Source organism: Esox lucius, chromosome 22 (assembly GCF_011004845.1).
Source record: "Esox lucius isolate fEsoLuc1 chromosome 22, fEsoLuc1.pri, whole genome shotgun sequence".
NCBI classification, from domain to species: domain Eukaryota; kingdom Metazoa; phylum Chordata; class Actinopteri; order Esociformes; family Esocidae; genus Esox; species Esox lucius.
The window spans coordinates 12,670,475-12,695,132 of record NC_047590.1 but is presented as its reverse complement, the minus strand read 5'-3'; the positions used below and the strand labels follow the sequence as shown (position 1 = coordinate 12,695,132).

General features: G+C 39.6%; 1 protein-coding gene across 8 annotated transcripts in view; it reads right to left on the bottom strand.

The window, feature by feature from the left end:
• The window catches only part of LOC105008668 (carcinoembryonic antigen-related cell adhesion molecule 5), an 86,765-nt gene that overhangs the window by 36,998 nt on the left and 25,109 nt on the right, over positions 1 to 24,658 (bottom strand). The window contains exons 5-7 of one of the 8 annotated variants that reach the window (XM_034289638.1): positions 12,853 to 13,119; positions 12,441 to 12,509; positions 12,108 to 12,134 (exon numbers count right to left, since the gene is read on the bottom strand). The exons of 5 other annotated variants lie outside the window; for them this stretch is intronic. In XM_034289638.1, coding sequence (XP_034145529.1) covers positions 12,108 to 12,134; positions 12,441 to 12,509; positions 12,853 to 13,119 — 363 coding nt within the window. Of the gene's footprint in view, positions 1 to 12,107; positions 12,135 to 12,440; positions 12,510 to 12,852; positions 13,120 to 23,274; positions 24,284 to 24,412; positions 24,471 to 24,658 lie in introns of those variants that run through there. 2 more of the 8 variants (XM_034289633.1, XM_034289636.1) reach the window with 2 other exon arrangements.

Here is a 24,658-nt window from a genome sequence, read left to right as displayed (position 1 = left end):
GCGTCACTTTAAATAAATTGCATTTCAGGTTGTATTTATGTAAGATCATTATCTAACTGGTTCCAAATGTAAGTTACCTTGTCAGTACGCCATGACAATGCAATATTGTTTGCTGGGAAATGACTGCACGAGCAAAATATCTAGTAGGGTTGATTATGTGTTTTGTGCTTTAAAAAGAGCAGGAGATTATATTGGCTTGTACTAGAAAAATCAACAGGAACATTGTTGAACATGGGATATGGATGATGCTGAAGAGGAACAGGAGTAGAAGGTAACAGGTAGGCTAGCTACAGTAGCTGTACCTAGACCAAATTGATTTTGCTAATGCAAAAATAAGCATTGCATAACCAAATACTGCAAACCTGCCAATGGTCAGCAAATGACGAATAGGCAACCTTAAGTACATAATATTGTCACGACATACAGATGACGAAATGAAAACGTAATTAAATAACGTTGTAGCAACCAAAATAGGAACTTCCCTTTTCCGGTTTTTGCAACCTCAGATAGTTACGTAACCGGTGCGAAAACGGACTGTCTCGATACGTCGTGACAACGTAATATTGTTTTCTGGGTAGGTCCCTTACCGCCCCCATCAAATAATATGTAGGCTAATTCTCCTGAATATTAGTGATTATTATTAGTTGTTGTTATTATTACTGTTATCAAAAACCACCAAAAAGACATTGAATGACAAACAGATGTATTAGTTTCTCAGGGAAACAATCAAAATCAGCTAGCAATTTAACATTCAAATCATAATTAAACAACAGGCAATCAGAAATGCCAAACAATAATCATTCTTATGAATTCATCCAACGGAAAAGTAGCTGGCACATATCACGGGTTACAAGCAGAAGGACTAACATCCAATATAAATAAATTAAAAAGCTTTGAAAGAGCCCTGCGCCTGGTTGTATTGCAGTCATGTCAACAAAGCCACTTGTATTGTGTTTTAATGTGCGTCTCAGGGCCATGCAGAGACCTTTGGAGGGGCAGGTGCTCAAAGTATAAAAGGGGCACATGGAACAAGGCTTTAAATACGGCTTTGCTCAAAATATCAATACATCAATATATTGTGGCACATTCTGATACCTGTATCGATACGGATGCTTCTGTATTTATATGGCAGCAAATGTTGTTATGCAGTTTTGAAAAAGAATCAGAATAGAAAAGACCATTTTAAGGTCAAAAGATAAAAAAAACTATTTTCTTTGCACCTATTAATAACTCTGGAATTACAAACTGAAGTGTCTTAAGTTGTCCCAATCTGAGGGCTTTTTCTTCTCTGTTATACAGAATAGTAAAGAATAGCTGTTATAGTAAACTCTGTCTAGGACATTATCATTATTCAAAATCAACATGGCCCGTTTTGTACAGTACAGTATAGTTTTATTTAATGCCTTATTGGCATATGTGGCTATTTTCATGGCAAAAACTGAATGACAAATTACAAAGAGTGAGACAGAAAAATCTATATAGACAAAGATGTGTGTGTGTGTCTACAGTATGCAATATTGTGATCATGATTTCATATATTGCATTGTGACTCTAAGATTTTGATTGATTATATGTCTAATCAAAAACCTAAATAAAGAAACTAAATGTGTGTGTGTGTGTGTGTTCATTCTGTTGGCACCTACTAAAAATCACATGTTGGCCATGTCCCTAAAAATGTCAATGACATCATTGTCAATTATTGGAATGTCCTTCTCAATGGCCAAAAGAAGGTCAGAAAATCTCTCCTCTTTGCAAAGGCTGCGAAGTTTGGTTTTCACCAGCTTCAGTTTAGAGAAGGAACGTTCCACAGTTGCTGTGGACACCGGAAGTGTGCCAGATGTCTTCAGCAGCTCAGTCATGTTGGGGAAAACTAGATGTGTTTTCCTTGACCACTGAAAGAATAGATGACACATTGACTGGTGGTGGGCATGAGTATGAAGTATGGAAGACCTTCAGTTCTGTCTGCAATTTGTCTTCCTCTTCAATGTTATAGAACTGGCACAGTTTCTTCACAGCTTAGAGTGCTGCAGGTGGAATGCTTGCTGTTTTCTAGTTCTCTGTGACTGCCAGGCAAAGTAAGGCATGCAAGATATCCCATATGGAATTATCTCCTCCTTTAAAGCGTCTCTGAAGCTCTTGTATCATTGTGTCCACATAAACGTAATACACTTTAACACGGTAGTACTTCTGCAAAGTTGGGAAAGCATGGTCAGTCGTAGCGGATGTGGCAGAAAACCTTTTCTGGCACTTTCCTCCTCCTAGCTTGTCCAGGGACCTCAGATGGAGGATCCAGGGCCACTGATGCAGCCTTCTCTGTAGCCTCTTTATAAATGTTCTCAAACTCTTCTTCTGTTCTGCTGTAGGCCAGCAGAACTCCATCAACAATGCTGTATGCTGCAGCCAGGTCCATGTCTTTCTGCTGCAATGCATCAGATACAACTGCAGTCACCAGGAAGATTGGACAGGTGATCTCCAGATACAAGAAAAACTCAAAATGTATGCTTTTTAGAAGGATTATTGCATCACCAGCTGAGGAGTCTGGGGGATTTTGCTGTGTCTTTTCCTCAAGGAACTGCATGACAGATGGGAGGACCTTCACCAGAGTTTTAAGTGCACTCTCTCTACAGGCCCACCGAGTATCTGACAGTTTCTTCAACTCCAGTGGACGCTGATCGGGGTGCTTCCTCTTCTGCATTTCAATAAATGCAGAAGAGGTTTTTCAACTAGATTGAAAAAGTTGACAAAACAGATGTTTGACTTTGCACTTTCTACCAATACCAGATTAAGGCAGTGTGCCTGACAGTGCACATACAAGTCCCTTATAGTGCCCACTCATGTTTGCAGCCCCATCATAACCTTGACTCCAGATGTTTTTTATATTTTCAGGCCATTTTCTTCCAGTAGAGCCATGACGTGATTTTCAAGAGCATCTCCACTTGTTGAATGCACATTGCACACCTGAATGAATCGCTCCTTTATTTTCATGTTGTGTACATATCTCACAACAAAGGAAACCTGTTCAGTGTGGGACACATCTGTTGTTTCATCCAGAAGTATCGAAAATATTTTGCTCTCTTGAATTTCTTCTCTGATTACACGTTTTACAGGTATAGCCAAAGCTTTGATTATGTCATTCTGGATTATGTTCGAGAGGAGCGAGACAAGAGGTATTTTTTGGGTTCCCTGCTTCTCTTTTACGGCATCAAGGTGTAATTTAATTACACTGTCATACTTGCTGAACAACTCCACTAACTCCCTTGATTTTGGCTTGATGAAGTCTCATCATCTCCCCTGAAAAACATGCCCTGTCTTGCCAGGAAAAGAGTAATGGCAATCAAACGAGACAACACTTCTCTGTTCCTCTCCCTCTCTTTGTCTTTTGCAGCTTGTGACTCAAGGTCACCCACTTCAAAAGTGGCCTCCGGTATTTTTTCTTGAAGGAGTTCCACCTCACCATACCACACGTGAGCTTCTGAGGCACTGTACTCTTAAATGTTTTCCAAAGCCTTCCTCCAGTGATTTAACTCTACAGTTTTCCAGTTAGTGTGACTCTTGTATCTTTCATCATTTAAAAAAGACGGCAGCTGAAACCAAACATGGCATCAGTGCTAGGAGAATATTCTAGCCATGGGTTATTCTCATACCACTTCTTCTGAAATGACAGTCCCTCTACATTCTTTGGAAATGACAGTGCTGGTTGGCAGGGTCCAATATTATCACACATTCGGATAAAGGCCTCATCGTACTTTATGTTGAATTGTAGGACATTGGCAGGGTCAGTTGGGTGTTGTAGTCCAAGTAGGTTAAAGAATAGCTCCTCTCTGGCTTCTGTCTCCTTCTCCTGGCTTGCTGTTCCCTGCACTGTTTCGGTCTCTACGTTTCCCTCTTTCTCTCCAGTCTCTGTCTCCTGGCTTGTTGTTCCCTGCACGGTTTCTGTCTCTTGTGCCTCTACATTTCCCTCTTTCTCTCCAGCCTTTATATCCATCTCATCATCTGATCTATTAATTTCCACTCTCTGTCCATCTTGGAACAAGGCACAATTTCAACATTAATCTATTATTTTAACTATCACTACTACTCTTGCACCTAATCAATAATACCTTCAGTTTTGATACAAAACATTAAATAACTGATTCACTGCAATTTAGTAATTATTATTACTGTTGTAGTTGAAGTCTAAAATACCTTTGGAGTGTAAACAAATGGCAGGCTACATGTGTTATTCTTACCTGTTGTGCTGTTCATAAACCAGCTGGATAGGATCCACTGCCTTTTGCTGCCTCAAGCAGCTCCTCCTTTTATTATTGTTTTATTCTCCTCTTTTTGCGAGGCATCTTTGCACTGCAGAACACACACAAACACAGGGACATTTCATTCCTGAAATCTATTAGGGCCATATCTCCTTCACTCTGCACTATGGTGTCAAGTCAGGTATATTGTTCATTTTATATTGACATTGATATTTTTACATGTATTATTTCCAGACATATATTATTGAGTTTACAGGCTATGGAGATGTTGCTGTTGTAAACACTACTGTTGCTGTTGTAGAAAAAATATATTTTTGTCATATAAAATATAATTATATTTTAATCCTGTTCTGAATGTATTCATTTTTTGAATGATAAGGATTATAAAACAGGATTCATAGGCCTATTCGGAGGATGAGAAAATCAGTATAAGCCTTTACAAGTGTTGTGATAATTATTTTTCCGTTTTTTAAATAAATACTGGAATAATAATAATAGTTCAAAATATAAATAGTTTTTAGTCAAATAACATAAAAAGACAAGACCCCTCTACGCCCATGAAACTGTTCTCCCTCAAAAAAACCGCAAACTAAACGTTACTTCTAGGCTACACACACACACACACAACAGCTCCATGCTCTCTTCATGTCGTTCTTGTAAAATAATAATAATCAGTAAACATTACAAACACACCGCTTCGCTGAGAACAGCACTTACCAGCAGCAGCGGTATTGAAGATCCTCTCCTTCTGGTAGTGGTGCGCGTACGGAAATTGAAAAACGCGCGTGCGGCAAATCGTCCCGGTCTGGATGAGGTCGTCAGGTGAAAGGTCATCATATAGTTCATTTTATTTACGATTACATTATTTTTCATTAATAGTTAGATTTGGGCAGGCCTTCACAAAAGGGCCTTTAATTACATTATTATTTTTGGTTTTTTGCCGTGACAAAGGGGCACTTTGTGGGGCATCAAGGGGCAAAGGGGCAGGTGCTGCGCCTCAACAAGCTGACAGAAACACTTAAGAGTTACGATACACTGTCTCGTCAAGTCGCAATGGCGTTAACTAGCAGGTTTAATGTTGCAGACAACCGTTTTTTGCAAATAGTTCAACTCATATTGTTGTGAATCTTCGGTGTAAACTCACCTTCAAACAAACCCCACCTTCAGACTCAACGCCTCCCTTTCCAAAATATTGCTTCCAGAGCCCCCCGTCGTCATCTGAACGCACCCGATGAGAAACAGTGCTTTAGGGTTTAGAGTAGTAAATTCAAATAATATTGCTAAACAAAAGGCTAGGGAGAATGGGTAGAATAAATATTAGTTTATAATTTCGTATTAATTCAGGACAGCTGTAAATCTGTCCATTGAGAGGCAGTGTATAATGAGAAGCTGGGCATAATTGGGGATCTCTAGTTCTGTGGAGGATGTCAAAAACAATAAGTCGGTTTCAAACTTTCAAGTGTTTGCTTATGGCCTGTGCATCATTGAGATAACCGCAGATAACGAGTTAAAGGATTGTCAAGCTATAACCCAAAGTCCATGTTGCATCGCTGTGCATCTGTGGCCAGTTCTGTTAAAACCTTAAATTGAAACTTTAAATTTAACACCTGTCTGTCAACTGTGCCTAACCAGCCAACAGGGGCAATCACAAGTGCCAAGGAACTGTGGATACACTGAATGTATAAGCTGTCAAACTGTTGTGAGCATTGAAGCAAGATGCTGAATGTATGAGGCATAAGCTGAAACTGAAGGTTGCAAGTAGAAAACAGGAAATTTTATTTAGGCTGTTGCTGGGGGTGGAAGAGTAGACTAAGCCTGTGTGTCAGACTAACAGGAAACAAAGGGGGACAGATAAATAACACACACACACACAGTCTGGGCAGGGGTGAATTAAGAATAGACAAGAGAGAAACCACAAAGGGCAAAATGATGGTTGGGCTGCACATACACATATAAGGTAAAGGACATAAACTGGACGAATGGCACACATGCTTGGCTATCTCCCCCCCCCAGCTTTCTAGGTGTATTCTTAGTCTGAATAGTACTTGTGTTACTGCTGATGTTTAGACATTCTGGGGTGGCACTCTGTTTCCAGAAGCTTCTGTAATAAACATAAGGTATTGGTAATTGACATGACTCCTGGTGTGTTATTCTCCTTTCCATCAAACCAACTCGGGGAAGTGTTAGACTTCAACAGAACCCCTAAAATATATCAGGTATAATCTGTATTTCATTGTACCCCCTTGCATGTTTTTTCTTCTATATTGATATACTTTTTTATGTTGGTATTTGTGCAATAAAAATATCTTAACTCCTTTATTGAAAAAAATAAACCACAGAATATTAGCAGAGTTTATGCAATAAATATTTACATAATTTGTTCATTGCAGATTCACATCCATGCACTGTCTCCAAATTTGATTGGTCAACACAACTAAATAAACAGATAAATGCACTGAAGGTGAACTAAATGCTTGTAAGATTTTTAATTACAAGTATTAATTAAAGGCACCTCTGAAGAGTTTCAAGATTTCATAAATAATATTGAAAATGAACATGGATTTATTATCCTCAGCTACCCAGAACTTTTTACTCTCAATCCACCCTCCCTGCGCTGTATTTTACCTTGTGTGGGAGTGGCTGGGAATTCATTTGTTTCCAAACTAAAATTCCGGATCTAAAATTCCCTGTCGGCTATATTATTGGGGGGGGGGGGGGGGGTGGGGGGGGTCAGAGTCAATGAGATCATGATATACAAACCAAGGCCGATTCCACAAACTCGATTGGCTTGACTGTGTGAACAAGCATCCCAAAATACATTTACACATAGAAAAGGTATCATAGAACCACAAAGTCATGATTTATAACATTAGACAAAAACAAAAATTTGCACACCTATGTAACATTAAATAAAGGTCAAGCATTAATACTAGGAAACAGTGAACAATGATTTTCAGGCTAGGGGCACCAGCTGTGGTGCTGACATAAAGTCAGTGACAGTCCCTATAGCATGAAAACATCTTGTTCATTGGAGAGGTTGTAGGAGGATGTCAAGGACTGCAAGCTGTGGCCTGGGGTGCCTTTCTAGTCTGGACCAATGCCCCCGATTCATGTGCCTCAGGGAGTTTATTAGATGATTAGAGCTCTTCTCAGGTCGACATTTCTGTATCATACATTTTTTATTCAGATATTTTGAGATCCTGGATATTTGATTTCCATGAGCCGTAAGACGTAATCTTCAAGATTAAAATAAAAAAGTATTCCAATGTTTCACTTTGTATAATTAATCTAGAATATGAATGAATTTAGAAGGTGTCACTTTTTTATTTTAATTACGGGAAGAAAAAAATAATCCATGATATTCAAACTGTTCAAGATGCATCTGTATTTGCAAAACATTTACAGAAGTCTAAATATGAGGTTGTTCAACATAATGCAATCGAACTTCCTCATAACAACAACTGAATCTCCAAAATAACTTTTTATAAAAAGGTGACCTGGTATACAGTGGGTATAGAAAATAATCACCCCCTTTTTCATAACCACATTTTGTTGCTTTGCAGCCTGAAATGAAAACAGTTTTTGTTTCATTCAGCTGTATTTACTCAGTGCAACTTATAACATCCAAGTGAAAGATATAACACCAACATATCAGATTTTTTTTTTCCAAATTAAAAAACATCACTGAGTTCCCTTGTGTCAGTATTTTGTTGAACCACCTTTTGTTTTAATCACAGCCTTTAGTCTGTTGGGATATGTCTCTACTAACTTTGCACATCTAGACGTTGCAATATTTGACCACTCTCCTTTGCAGAACTGCTTAAGTTCAGTTAAATTTGATGGTGACTGTTTGTGGACTGCTGTCTTCAAGTCATTCCACAGATTTTCAATTGGGTTTAAGTCCGGGCTCTGACTAGGCCATACAAGGACATTCACCTTTTTATCCTTCAACCACTGTGTGGTCAGTTTTGCTGTGTGCTTTGGGTCATTGACATGTTGGAAGGTAAATCTTCCCATTGACAACTTTCCGGCAGAGAACAGCAGATTTTCCTCAAGAATTTGACAGTATTTTGCCCCATCCATTTTTCCTTCTATCCTGACAAGTGCTCGAGTCCCTGCTGCAGAGAAACAACCCCATAACATGACATTACAACCTCCAGGCTTTACTGTAGGAATGGTGTTATTTGGATGGTGAGCTGTATTGGATTTTCGCCAGACATATCGTTTGGTGTTGAGGCCAAATAATAAAATTTTAGTCTCATCTGACCATAACACCTTTTTCCACGCGGCCTTAGAATCTTCAAGGTGTGTTTTGGCAAAGCTCAGTCGTTACTGTATGGGGCCTTTCTGGAGGAGTGGCTTTTTTCTTGCAACCCTCCCATACAAGCCACATTTGTGGAGAATTTGTGATATTGTTGTCACATGCACACAATGACCACTCTTTGTCATTAATTACTGCAACTGCTTCAGAATTGCTGTAGGCCTCTTGGAAGCCACTCTGACCAGTTTCCTCCTGGCTCTTTCATCCAGTTTGGAGCAACATCCTGACCCAGGGTCTGTGTTGTACCAAATACCTTCCACTTCTTAATAATAGAGTTCACTGCGCTTCTATTCACTGATAAAGCCTTTGAATTTTTTTGTATCCATTTCCTAACTTGTGCCTGTACACAACTTTATCCCAGAGATATTTTGACAATGTCTTGCCACCCATAATTAAATGTTTTCTTCAGTTGCACTACCAAGGACTGAAACGTTTCAGGAAAAGCTTGTTTCATGCTGAGCTAATCAAAATGACCACAGCTGATCACAGTTGAAAGTCAATTGGCTTAGTGTGCTATTGAGAAAGTGATTAACTACACCTGTTTGGGTTTACAAGTCATTTTGGTATTAAGTTGGTATTATATCTTTCACCTGGATGTTATAAGTTGTAAATACAGCTGAATAAAACAAAAAATATTTTTGTCCGTTTTCATTTCAGGCTGCAAAGCAACAAAATGTGATTATTTTAAAGGGGGGTGATTATTTTCTATACCCACTGTAGCTGTAGAATGTACTTTAGTTTTCACATGATGTTTCTTTACAGTTTATACACTGCCAACAGTTCAACATATGAAATATCTTTCTTGTTTTGGTTGAATGTAAGAAAGCATGTTTTCTGGTCCTCTGGACAATCTCTTGGTCTGGTATTAAAGTTAGGGTGAGAAAATAGCTGGGTGGAATAAGCTACTTAATGTATCAGGTACAGCAACTGCTTTACTTATTCGAACATTAGCAATCTCAGTTGTTCATTTGACAAAAGTTATCACAACATTTATATACATACTGTACAAGAATAACAATGGAAGTGATTCCAAGCACTTCCTTGTCAATACATCTTTTGGTAGGTGTTTTGGTAAGATCAACTTACCATCCTAAAATACTGGCTCCTCTAATCCTTGGCCTTGGTAGTTAAGAGTTTCTCCTGCAGAATAAACACAAGAGAAGAGTTAGATTTAGACACACAGGTTATTTTTTTAAATCATTTTGGAAACCAGAAAACTGTTTTATTATGTTTCCAGTTCCTTAACCCTAAACTTGAACCTACTCTAATCTCAATAACCTAACATTTAGGACTAAACTTAACCTAACCTTAAACCCTGGTGCCAAAATCTAAAAAGTAAGCCCAATTCTAAACCTAACCACAATTCCAAATGTTACGCTAAATCTAATCTAACACAAGCTGAAATTAACCTTTTTCCTAATGGGGACTAAACTTAAATCAATGCGTTTAGAGCAGTAGGTATCACATCCAACATGGAGATGGATGTTTATAAAGGGAAACACACAGCACCATACGTGCTGACACATAAATAAAATGATACGGTCTGAATTTAAGAGGGAAAACATGGAGAAACGGGGAGAAAAGTGCTTTGTTTTGCTGGAGTGAGGTCTGATTGATCTATATCAATTTGTAGAAGACAGATTTTTAAGAGAATGAGTAACCATGTATAACTTAGATGTATCACCTTATCATAATTTGTCTATTGATGAATTAGTCCAGTGGGCAAAAACACCTGACTGAGACCAGACTCATGCAAGCTGAAAAGCCACAAATACTCAAATATCCACTCTTTACCACAGTGGTGTGCATAAGAAACCTTCAAACAGAGGCAAAATAGGTTCCTACCCAATACTAGAAAGTGTACCTAATAAAGTGGCTGTTGAGTGCACAGTATATTATTTATTTGACTTTTTAAGAATCAATCATTTACAGGAATCAAATCATCCATGAATATGTGTTATGTGTTTTGAGTGAACATTAACCACCAGAACAGAGATTCCAGCTGTAACATGGCAAAGTAACCATTTAAGATTCATACAAACCATTTCTTGTCGTCAACACAGAAGAATAACATCAACAAAGCATTCTCTCCTACGTTATTTAATGCCTATTAACAAGTTATTTCTGTTTTATAAAGTTTTAGATTATGTTGGATACACAGACAAAATTAGGGTTTGTATTTACTTGAACGGATTACATTAAACATTATTAATATGTTTATATTTATTTACACAGCAACTTCCTGGATACAACCATCTATGTTCCTTTGACCTCTTTTAAAGCTCCTCCTTATGTGGTTTTAAATTAACTGGTTGACCTACCTGTGGGTGGGTTGAGTCACTCACTGTCTTTAGCTGCGGAAGATCAGAAATAGACCTGTTAAACATTCAATTAACATCTATGGTGGGAATACTGTGTGATGAGGAAATTTGCTAGATTCAAAACATGCTAGAAACAGTTTATGCATAAGCCCTTAAAGCTCTCAGACACAAAATATGTGAAGCCAATCCACATCTCTAAACTGGCAACAGTCTTCTTCAAACAAAGCAAAATGGAAACAGTTTTCAAAAATAAAATGGTAAAAAAGAGCTGAACAAATGAAGCAGAAGACGCAGACTGAAATGATAGAAGAAAAACAGTTTAAATAGCATGCTTGACAGGATCCTTGTCCATACTTATCTCTATGGGCAATATTTTTGAAGTGCTAAACTGCACTTAATAATTCTATAGTGCAATTGATCATATGCGCAGTTGATTTTAGCCTACAAACTGCTAAACTAATGCAAGCCACCACCGTCTTTTCACAGATGTCACAACCAACATTTCAACATTTCCACGTATTTCTCAGTGCCAAAGTAGCCCAACAGAAGTACCATGTAATATGTGTGTAAGTGTTAATACCTGTTTCAGTGGATGGATTGTTATTACTCTGATTAAAGGAGCGACCTCTAGAAGACTTATCCCCTACAAAACTACAACCAGTGTCAGTGGACCCCAAAGTGGGAACCCCTGCAGCTCCACAGTTGTCGACCGGACCATCACCTACAGTGCAATAAACTGTCTCTGGGTAACGAGGTGTCTGACTGTTGTTTGTCTCTCCTGTAAAGTTACATCATCCATCAACATTTGGGATATATCATTGTATTTACCCATTACAAGAGAAAACTTGATTCTAAGTTGTGATCTCATTAGTGAGCAAAGGTCCGTGATCTCATTCAAACAGCAGTCTGTGTTTCTGGGATGAGACCTGAACACCACTGGGCTGTGAGGTAACGTGGGCAGTGCATGAATAATTATGTGTTTAGGAACTTCTTAGCAGATTGATTAGGGACCAAGATTAGAGAGTTAAGTTAAAGTAACACCAGTACAATGACAGAAAACACAAAGGTGATGAAGAATCTTGAGCAAAAACTCTTTTACGCTGTCGTTGGAATAATCTGAGAGAAATTTACACAATAAGTAACTCTTAAAGACTTTAATTCAATTGACATTCATAATAATAACACAGCATGTCTGAAGAGGCAGACTCATCTTACCTGTTATTTTCTTCCACACCAAAAACCCTAGAGAGTAAAAAAGCAAACATTTTATAAACGTTTAAAGTACAAGTATGTGAATTAGCTACTCTGTCAGCTATTGGGAATGCCTTCAGCAACCTTTCAATGCTTCAGCTGCAATAAGACACCATATATTATTCAAGCAGCAAGACAACCAGCCTATAGTTACTAAACACCTGAACACTGAACACCCTGGAAAATCACTCTTGTTTCTAATGTTATTTCATCTGGTTTTTGGCAAGAAAATATATGTTCACCTTTAATAAGCAGCTTATATGTGAAGTACTTTTACAATAGTTGCTTTGTTCTTACCTATGAGCACAAAAAAAACAATAGGCACGATGATGGCAACAGCAACAATCCATGTAGTTGAGGAAGACTCTGAAAATAACATATTTATGTATGAATACGTTAAATTACATGTCTCAGGTAAATCCCCTCAAAATCTCTACCAGTAGTGTTACTAACATAATACATACAGCTCTGGAAAAAAAATTGAGACAACTGTAACGTTTTTTTTCCTTTCCAAAAAAGTTGAAAAGAAAGATTTTGAGGAACAAAAGGGTTAAAATTAAGAGACCACTGCAAATTGAATGCTTCTGTTCCTCACTCAAAACCTTCCTATTCAACTTTTTTGGAAAAGAAAGAAAAAGGTGCCGTGGTCTCTTAATTTATTCCAGAGCTGTACAGTAAGACAATATCACACTTATGAATGTCCACTCACTTGGGTCAAATAACGGTCCCACTGGATCACTGTCTTTCTCACTAACACCATTCTTCAGCTTGCAGGTGTACTTGTATCCGTTTTGATTGAGTTTACTGTCACTCTTAGTGACAGTCAGTAACTTGCCAATCTCCTCCCAGTTCCCTTCTCCCACTTTCCACCAGTAGGTGACTGGTTCAGCACCAGCTGTGTCACCTTTACAGGTCAGAGTGCAGGAGATGTTGTTGTCATTGCAGGAAACTATGATTGTTGGTTTGGGGACTGGTTCTATAAGAGAAGGTAAATGATTAAGGAACTATCAGAAAATGCCTGTGAGACACTGCATTACCTGTAGTTCTGTTCAAGCCATTTGGACTGGCACGCACACACTTACTGAGAACAGATAATGTATAGGTCTTCTCAAGCGGTTTGCTGTTAAACTCCACAGAGTACACCCCTTCATCTGTTTTCCTCAACCCGGTGATTATCAGTTCTCCAGTAGTTGTATCTAGGGTTGTGCGGCCGTTGAAGTCACCATAGTAGGTTACGTCAGGGCCAAAATCTGTGTCAAAGTCTGCCACCTTGTTCTGCCCCAGCCTCCATAGGATTGATGAGGGGAGGTTAGTCACAGAGACCGGCATCAACACAACTTCGCCTCCCAATTCACGATGAACATTCTCTGCAAAAAACATTTCATAAATTAAAGTATCCATGTTAGAAATCAGGGTAACACTTCATTTGAAAGATACAAATATGTTTCTCCATTGGTATTGAAAGTGACATAAACTTTCTGAGCTTCCCACTTGTTACAGAATGTGCCCCCGGACCTCTGTAGTGGGAATGGATCCTTACATTCTGATGGTGAAAAGGTGAAAAGTATCTACACAGATTTCCCATATAGGATAGGATAGAGTAAATAAATGTAGGAAGTTATCTGTACAATATAATAACCTTTGGTTTTACATAATGCCGCTATAAATGTTTTCGACTTTTGTTCTGCGATTTCGTATAGAAACACAATGATTACAAGTAAAAAGCACACTAGTTAGCTAACAGACATTCGGGTGAAAGATTCACCGCGTACGTCAATAGTTCGGTTACTCGTAATAAAAACCTGTCTTACCGATTATGGAGAACACAGCCTCTGTCGAACACAATAAGATCAACAATTTGATTTGGTTAGTCATAATTGTCAGTCAATAATATGTGTAATGTTGATGTGCCAAATATGTCAAATGTTCAGCGGGCCTGTAAATAGTTATTTTAACCCTTAAGTCTCCACATCTATTCGCCCAGATCCCTGTTTCTCTACTGGCTTTATTCCTCTAGCCCCAGGGGCTGTTACTTTTCACTCTTGTGAGTAAAAACCAGCTCTTCGTTGACATGGTGACATGTTGGACGAATCTCATTGGTTTCTTTGCTGTCCAATGAGGAAGGACATGCTCTAAACTCTGCCCCCTTGGGGTCATTTTCGGTTACAGAATAACAGATTCTTGCATACAGATGTGAAATCTTTACAAGGTTACAGGAATTAACCTAGTCTAGGACATCAGGGGGTTTCTTCCTGCTTCCTGCTATATAGGAGGCGGTTTTTTCTGCATGTTAATGTTGGATTTTAATCCTATCTCTCTCAATAAGACAGGTGAAAAGTCAGATTGAGTGTGAGTGAGTGTGAGACAAAACGCTGTCTTGACCCATTCTTCACAGAGACAAGGTGTGAGAATTACAACAGCATGATGGAGTTTTAAACCTTGATAGTTATTGTATTCAATCATATTTTCCTAACCTGGCTGCGGCATACAATTTAATAAAACAGAAACACAGAAATACATGGTTATTAAATCAGCATTATTTAAACTTTATTTATCTCAACACAATACCTTTGTTGAAGTGTGGGTCCTCAATAGCAAAACCACATTTGAAAAATGCAGCAAAGAATATAGTTGGAATTGTTGTCAGCAATTTTATGGTCCTGATGGATCAGGATTGACAGTTATGACTCAAGGTGTTAGAAAGAGACCATCTGGTAGGAGGAGCCTACCAAAGAGAAAAAAACGCAAGAATGAGACAAAAACAAGAGCCACGGTTAAAAGAAAACATACAGCTCAGAGGACACTCAAAGGGAGCACCGCAAGGTTGATTAAGAACATATTTTAGAAAGATGGCACTCCTACACCATATGTCTGGTGAATGTATGAAAACAGAGTTGGATTTATTCATAGTTGCTTTCACACAGACATCTATTGAGAAAAATTATATATTGAAACACCAACCCTATCTGCAATATCAGAGGCAGCTCCTCTGGAGTTTTTTATTACAGGAAATGGCGAAGACTACGTTGACCTAAACAATACTTTGTTGTACCTACGCAAAAAAACTCACTGAACCGGACGGAACTAATATTGATGCCGGAGCACGTGTTGGGGCTATCAACTACCCGATACCCACCCTATTTTCACAAATGGACGTTTCCTTGGGTGATCGTTTAATTAGCCAGAGTAGCAACACATAACCCTACAGAGCTGTTATAGAGAGCATTCTGAATTATGAATGTGATTAAAGACACAATTGTCAACTGGTTTGTTTTTCAAGGATACCGCAGGTCACATGGAGGAGAGAATGATGGACTCCCAATAAGGGCTGTCTATTCAGCGGATAGTACAACATTTGAAATGATCGGCCCTGTTCATAGTGATAACTTCTCTCAAGAGAAACTCATGTTAAACTGCGTTGACATAACGGTTAGGAGTTCTGCCTTATGGGAGCAGTGGATGCATCATAGTTTGCATATATTATCTGCGTCCCTCTTTGTCAAGAAAGTGGCTGTATCATCAGCCATGAAACTTGAACACGCTCAAGCGCTAATCTCAACCACTGCCAAGTACCCAATTGAGTGTGTATGAAGACATTTCGTTTACCGGTGGGGGGGGTCACATTTGTAACCAGGAAAACTTATTTTTAGGACCCCTGCCAAAATGCATTGTCGTTGGATTGGTGAACAATGACAGTTTTACAGGAAGTTACACAAAAAATCTATTTAATTTCAAACACTATAATTTGTAGTTTAAGGCTATGTATGTGGACGGTCAGCAATTTCCTAGCATACCGTTCCAAACAGATTACACAGTGGGGTCAGCAATGCATGAATTTTACCAATTGGCCTTAGCTTCAGGAAAACACTTAAAGGACCAACACTTATTGACAGGTCTGACTTCTTACATGGCTATGCATTCAACTGCGCACCGAATGAGGAATGCGGGCAGCACCTATCCTTGATCGAGTCAGGGAATGTACGACGTGAGATGAGACAACCACTGCCCCACACATTTAATTTGGTTGTTTATAAAATTTTTGACTCCATTATCGAAGTGTTGAACAGGAGACAAGTCATGGTTGACTAGTATTAGGAAACAATAACCAAATGGCGTGTAAATGAATACCGCAGAGTTGACCAGTGTGGTGAAGCAATTTTAACCTTTAGTCTAGGATTTCTATGGTGTGCTGTCATTCTATGAACTACGTAGTGGACCAGTCCAAGATGTTGCATCAATGATTATTGTTAATACGCACCCGAGCAATCACCCTGGGGAGCACCTGCTGGCTATTTACATCACAGATAATGGTGTTGGAAGGTTTTATGACATCAGCCATCAGTGCATTTCTGCAAACCTGTGAGAATGTGGAATAATGTTCAAAACAAGTCCAGGACATGATTTCAACCACGTGTGGACAACATTGTGCGTTATTTCTCTATCTAATGACAAGAGGTCTGAGTTATAAAGATGCTGTGTCTTTTTATATTAATGATTTACAAAAACATTATAAGCTAGTCTCTAAGATACAAAACCCCGGACAGATAGTACAAAACCCTGTACTATCTGTCCATTTCAATGTACATGCTAGTGGCCTACACATCTACATTGTCATAATGTGCGATCGGAATTATAGATGCATAGAACATGGGCTATTTCAGAATTTTTTTTGGTCAATTTGAGATCCGGGCCTATTCATTAAAGATATGGGGCTATAGCCCCAGACGCCCAGGCCTAACGACACCACTGGCTCTAACAATCAAATAATCCAAGCCTTCCATAATGAGTGCATAGAATGTGCCAAAATCACCAACTTCACCAGTATTTTGGAAATGTATCCACTGTCGTAATTCCACATTGTCAAACTCATTACGTTGTATTAACACCACATTGTGCTAAAGATCTTTACCTTTCAAAATCATCTGGGTCATTGCAATGAATCTGCGTCAGAGAATTTGTAGGGGGTCAACTAGATCATGTAAAAAATCTAACCTCTGATAACAAACTTAGTATCTGTGGAATAGTCCAGATTTTTGTGTAATAAAGTATTGGCCGGTTCATTTGTATTTTGGGGTGTGTTCTGTTGATTATGTATAGATGTTGATGGTTGTTCCGTGTCTGGTCTGGAGTTAGTATTATCTCTTGCCATTTCTCTAGCTTCACACTTAGTTTTTTTAAGATCCATGTTTCATTTCAGTTATAATAACATAAATTGGTGTACGATCCACTTAAAATTATGATCCATCTACAAGTTAAAATAATATTCTGTCTCAAACATATTTACATACATCACAGTTTTGATGAGTTGACTGTAAATACAGTGCCGGAAAAAATTAACAGACCACTGCACCTTTTTCTTTCCTTTCCAAAAAAGTCAAAAAGGAAGGTTTTGAGTGAGGAACAGAACTTTTAAAATTAAGAGACCACTGCAAATTGAAAGCTTCTGTTCCTGTTGTCCCTTAATGTTTTCCGGAGCTGTATGTATTACCTTCAGCATTCAAGCATTGTGTAATGGAGGAACAATGCAACAAAAATCCCCTGATGCTGTGCAGCCACAAGGTCCATAACTGAAACCATTATGGTGATGTAGTCTCCATCTTCACAGGGTCCCCACACTGCTGATTGATATATATAGAGTACAAAGATTCAGCTGTATGCATATTGTCGTAATGTTAATAACATTTTAGTACAATGCTGAAAATGTCTGTAAATAATTAGACTTAGACCAAAAGTAGCCGTTCAGGATGTGTAAGATCACCACTGTGCAGGTCAACTGACACTGATGCTGGTTACTTGGTCTGAAATAAAAACAAAGAGGGTTTACAGAAGACCAAGCGTAGACAGATATTTAAAGCTGACGATTAATAATGTTAAGTCTACTTAACAAGGTTAGAAGGTTCAAAAATGTGTTTTCCAAACAAGGCTGTTTTCAATTCCACTCACCCTAAACAAGAGATAAAAAACAGACTGTCATGGTGCGGTGTATGGTATATGGGAATAAGGTCCAAGAGATAGTGTGGAGCAAGCTGGTGAAGGGCTTTATACGTGAGAAGAGAAGTCAATGTGTTTAGAGTTTGGGAGCCTGTGGGGGTGATGTGCTGCCAGGTTTTTGAGTGTGTGAGAAGTCTTACAGCTGAATTTTTAACTAGTTGTACTTTACAAAGAAATGAAAGGTTATTGCCAGAATGGAGAGAATTGCAATAGTCAAGACGGGCAGAAATGAATGAATGTGGGTGTCAGCATCAGTGCGGTACAGGGAAGACTGTAACTTGGCAATATTGCGGAAGTGGAAGAATGAGGATTTGATTGTCTGTTTTATGTGTTGTTGGAAGCTGAGTGAGGAGTCCAGTATGACACAGAGGTTGTGTGCATGAGGGGATAGAGATACAACAGTCATCAATAGTGAGGGTGAAGGTGCCGGCTTTGGTTAGTGTGGATTTTGTACCAAGCAGTAGAAGTTCAGTTTTGTCACCTTTAAGCTTGAGGAAGTTCTGCTGTAGCCAGGTTTTATTGTTGCCAGGTAAGTTTCAATATGAGACAGAGGAGGGTTGGTGAGGGATTTAGTGCTGAGGTAGTTCTGAGTGTCATCGGCATAGCAGTGGAAGTCCAGTTTAAGGTGACAAGAGGATCTGATCAAGGGGTTGGATGTAGATGATAAAGAGCAGGGGCCCAAGAACGGAACCCTGGGGGACACCTTGTGTGACTACAGCTGAGTCAGAATTAAGACCATGGACTGAAATATTGTGAGTACGGTTGTTGAGGTATGAGTGTAGCCAGGAAAGTACGGCTCCCTCAACACCCAAGGCTTTGAGCCTGGTGAGGAGGATCTGGTGATTGACTGTGTTGAAGGCAGAACTCAGGTCAAGCAGGATAAGGATGTTGAGGGTGCCAGCATCAGCAGAGACAAGAAGGTCATTAACAACTTTGAGGAGGGCAGTTTCAGTACTGTGAAGTGGTCGGAAGCCAGATTGAAAAGGCTCAAACTGACAGTTATTGAGGAGGTGGCATTGAAGTTGGGTGGCAACAGTCCTTTCCAGGGTTTTCGCAAGGAAGGGGAGGTTGGAGATGGGGTGGAAGTTATTGAAGTTGGTAGTGTCCAGGCCAGGTTTCTTTAGGATGGGTGTGACAACAGCATGTTTAAAGCTGGAGGGGACGATGCCATGGTGGAGAGAAAGATTGACTATTTGAGTGATGTAAGGACAGAGAGCAGGAAAGCAGGCCTTAATGAGTGTCAGGAAGGGGATCCAGGGAGCAGGTAGTTGTTTTTGAAGATAAAATATGTTTTGTGATAAATGGTGAGTTGACTAGGGTGAAGCTGCTCAGGAGGGTTTGTAAAACAGGGGAGAGTAGGTGGTTGACAGTGGAAGAAGGAACTGGGGGAGATGGGTTAGCCAAGGAAGCATTAATGTGAGTAATCTTGTCCTTGAAGAACTGAAGAAAATAGTTCACGAGCACAGTGGATGGTGTTAGAGGGCTCACTGTGTTGTAGGAGGAATTTGCTGATAGTGGAGAACAAAGTCTGGGAGTTTGTGTTGGAGGTTTTGATGGTGTTGGAGATGAAAGAGGTTCTGGCAGCATGAAGAGCATCTCTGTACAAGGAGAGGTGAAGAATATAGGCTTCAGCATGAACAGTTAGGCCAGTTCTGGTTCGACGTTCAAGCTGGCGGCCCTTCTGATTCATGGCACAGAGCTCAGATGTAAACCAGGGAGAAGCCAGGTTTGTATTGTTGCCAGGCAAGAGGGAAAACACAAACACAAACAGGTATTCTCAAACTCACATATACTACAGTTTGTAAGCATCGTTCCCTGTTAAACATTTCTACCAATGTGAAGAAAACAATCTTGCGTTAATGCTTGTACGTTTTAAGAAGACGCACTTACAAACGTTTTTTTGACCTGAAATAACATATGAATCACTGATGTTCAGGGCAAATTTAAACTCAACCTTCTGGGTAACTTTGTAACATTTGCCATATAATGCAACTCAAAAGTGAATGCTGACTTAAAATACCCATTTTGATTTCACAAATCATCATTGCTCAGACATGCAAATAATTTTTTTTTACAATATTTTAAACCCAACCACAATACAATCAACCTAGTCATAATGTCTGGTTGACCCAGGCGTAGTTTGTTCCTACAGAATGATAGCATTGTTCATGTGATGTGTGTTTACTGAAGTACTATGGTGGATTACAAACCTTGTGGGAAATATGGGATGTTTATCAACCTGCATATACTATAGTTTGTACTAATGGGTATTTTAGGGACCATTACAATGGGCAGATCTGATCTTAGGGCCCATTTCATGTTAAAATAAAAAATGGGCTGAAACTCACCAAACTCACCAAAGTCCCGACACACTCTTTATATCTTTCACAAAAAACAAGATTGAATAATTGCTCTGCTATAAAAGCATTGCAAAACATGACAGGTGAACACCCAATCATTGTAAGATATCTGTTGTAACACTTATCGGAACATAAAATGCATTGCTGAACGCTGGCACCGTTTTGTTAAACATCAAACATCCTGCTGCTGATGTAACGCCTATTAATTGCCTGGGAACTTAACATTCCGGAACCCTAAGACCCATTTGTTAAGCATCAAAAATCTCGTTACTGTTATAACACTTGTTTGGGGTGTTTATCAATCATTGTAATACATCAAACATGAACACAACAATGCAATCAGAAATTACAAAATCACCGGACATGCATACGTCATCCCGGAAGATCCACCCTAACACACTTCATACAGGAAGTCCATACGTCACACAGGAAGTCCCACCCAACAGTCCCACCTACCAAACCGGAAGTCCCGTCCACCTGTCAAATTGAACATGAAGCCCCGCCCACCAGGGTCATAAATCAGCAAAGTTACAGAAGCCACCTTATATTTCTCCTCATGATGCTACTATCAGCGTCTTGTGAGGAACATTTTTGTGACACTTCCGGGTCACAAAAATGTGGAAAATTTCAACATAAAAGAGATTTGTGGAATACATATTGCCTCAGCTCAAAACACATGTGCCACAGTGAAAGCATTGTAGGAAATGTTCAGGAGAGTGTGTAGAGTAAGACAAACCTGACTAATCATATGGAATGGTGTGCTACATCCAGCAACACAATATTTTCCACACCCTGTTTAGCCCCCAATGCAATACACTATAATATACTGAACATGGGATACATATTGCCCTATACAGCAAAAACGATTCTATACGCCGCAGTGAATGTATTGTAGGAAATGTTCAGGAGAATGTATATTGTCAGAATATGCCAGAAAATCAAGGGGCACAATTGTTGCTGGGATTTTACTCCACTCATACCATTGGCCACAGTGTAACACAATTGATATGAAATACATACCAACTCATGCAGAAGAAAATATTCTATATGCAGTGAATGTATTTTAGGATATGTTCAGGAGACTGTAGTGAAAAATCAAGGGGCACAGTCACAGTAAGCTTTGAAATACAGTGGAGAGAACAAGTATTTGATACACTGCCGATTTTGCAGGTTTTCCACTTACAAAGCATGTAGAGGTCTGTAATTTTCATGTGAGAGACGGAATCTAAAACAAAAATCCAGAAAATCACATTGTATGATTTTTAAATAATTAATTTGCATTTTATCGCATGACAAGTATTTGATCACCTACCAACCAGTAAGAATTACGGTTCTCACAGACCTGTTAGTTTTTCTTTAAGAAGCCCTCCTGTTCTCCATTCTTACCTGTATTAACTGCACCTGTTTGAACTTGTTACCTGTATAAAAGACACCTGTCCACACACTCAATCAAACAGACTCCAACCTCTCCACAATGGCCAAGACCAGAGAGCTGTGTAAGGACATCAGGGATAAAATTGTAGACCTGCACAAGGCAGGGATGGGCTACAGGACAACAGGCAAGCAGCTTGGTGAGAAGGCAACAACTGTTGGCGCAATTATTAGAAAATGGAAGAAGTTCAAGATGAAGGTCAATCTCCCTCTGTCTGGGGCTCAATGCAAGATCTCACCTCGTGGGGCATCAATGATCATGAGGAAGGTGAGGGATCAGCCCAGAACTACATGGCAGGACCTGGTCAATGACCTGAAGAGAGCTGGGACCACAGTCTCAAAGAAAACCATTGGTAACACATTATGGCGTCATGGATTATAATCCTGCAGCGCACGCAAAGTCCCCCTGCTCAAGCCAGTGCATGTACAGGCGTGTCTGAAGTTTGCCAGTGACCATCTGGATGATCCAGAGGAGGAATGAAAGGTCATGTGGTCTGATGAGACAAAAATAGAGCTTTTTGGTCTAAACTCCACTCGCCGTGTTTGGAGGAAGAAGAAGGATGAGTACAACTCCAAGAACACCATCCCAACCGTGAAGCATGGAGGAAATGTGGAAACATTGTGGAAACATCATTCTTTGGGGATGCTTTTCTGCAAAGGTGACAGGACGACTGTACCGTATTGAGGGGAAGACAGATAGGGCCATGTATCGCGAGATCTTGGCCAACAACCTCTTTCCCTCAGTAAGAGCATTGAAGACGGGCCGTGGCTGTGTCTTCCAGCATGACAACAACCCGAAACACACAGTCAGGGCCACTAAGGAGTGGCTCTGTAAGAAGCCTCTCAAGGTCCTGGAGTGGCCTAACCAGTCTCCAGACCTGAACCCAATAGAAAATCTTTGGAGGGAGCTGAATGTCCATATTGCCCAGCAACAGCCCCGAAACCTGAAGGATCTGGAGAAGGTCTGTATGGAGGAATGGGCCAAAATCCCTGCTGCAGTGTGTGCAAACCTGGTCAAGAACTACAGGATACAAATGATCTCTGTAATTGCAAACAAAGGTTTCTGTACCAAATTAAGTTCTGCTTTTCTGATGTATCAAATACTTATGTCATGCAATAAAATGCTAATTAATTACTTAAAAATCATACAATGTGGTCTTGTAGATTTTTCTTTTAGATTCCGTCACTCACAGTTGAAGAGTACCTATGATAAAAATTACAGACTTCTACATGCTTTGTAAGTGGGAAAACCTGCAAAATCGGCAGTGTATCAAATACTTGTTCTCCACACTGTAGGTTGTCGGCTTTCACCTGGAGTGTGTACTTGAGTGTGTGTGTGTGGGAATGTTTGAGTAATTCTGATTACCGAGTAATACTGGTTTATTGAGTACACCAAGACTGATGAATTAATCATGAAATGGTACATGGTTATCAATTAACTGACATATTTGCCTCACCAAGCAGTGCCCAAGAAAGTATTGGATACAGTTCTCAAAGCCCACACTTTTCTCCACATCTGCTGTGCTTTGCAAATAAACAGAAGATAATGCTTGTCTTACATACAAAAGCTTATTCTTGCTTTCACAGCTTATTGATGAGGTTGAATAAGAATGGTAAGAATCATGCAAGCTAACAGGCTGGTCACAAACAGGCGCATGAATAATAACAGTGCAATACAACAGTGGTGTGCAGAACGACACACAACCTTCATTATTATGGATGTGCTATTTCAGAACACAACCTTACAGTTCCACTCCTATCAGCATAAAAGAAGCAGCTCAACTTGACGTGATCACCAACACTGGAAAAGGATTGCTTTATCTGCCCAAACCCGGTTCAGTTTACATTAGTGGCCTGTGTGTAACAGCATTGCATCCTCCAATCTCCGACTGTCCCATGCGGGGCTCGAACCAGTGATCCTCTCATCACAATTGTAACTGCCGAGGCCCTTATGGAGCAAATACAACAACTACTTCAAGGTCACTTAGTGAGTGACGTAACCAACTGAAATGCTAACAGCACTAACTGGCCAGCTGACAGAAAGCAAGAGGAAATAAGATGTTTTACTAATTCAAATAAGAGAGGAACCAGACTCTGATGGGTGGCCAGTCTTCTTATGGCTGTGAGTCGAATATTCATATGACCAGCAGGTGAATAAATGCAGATTGGCTGCATCCAGAGTCTTTAGACAGAATCCAGATCAGCTGCACAACCAGGTGGACAAGGACGTCCAGGTGGGCTGTTGCCAGTGGCAGCAGGAGTCAATAGATCAGCAAAAACATGAGGACTTTGGACAAGGACAGCAGTGAGCAGTCAGACCAGGTAGTTTTGAGGAGTGATCCATGGGCTCATGACCTCCTAAGAATAAATAGAACACCAGAACATTTTGAGAGAGCATTCCTTGGACCAAAAGGATACCTGGGCATGATAACAGCTTGAAACTTGGCACTAACATTTGGGACTTGTCCAAGCATCATTTGGCAACTTACCATCCGGAAATACTGGATAATCTACAGCTTGTCATCGAAAATGACTTTGGTTTGTTCTGCAGGCAAACACAACATAGATTTAATCAGAGACCTTGAAGTTGAAATGTAAAACATTAGCTATAATCCAAAGCGACCAACATTAGTGAGAGCATTGAAACCAACATGATTTACCAACTAAGCTACACAGGACCTGTTCGTACACATGAGGACTGGCAAAATGTTCTCACCCCACCAGATTTGCATG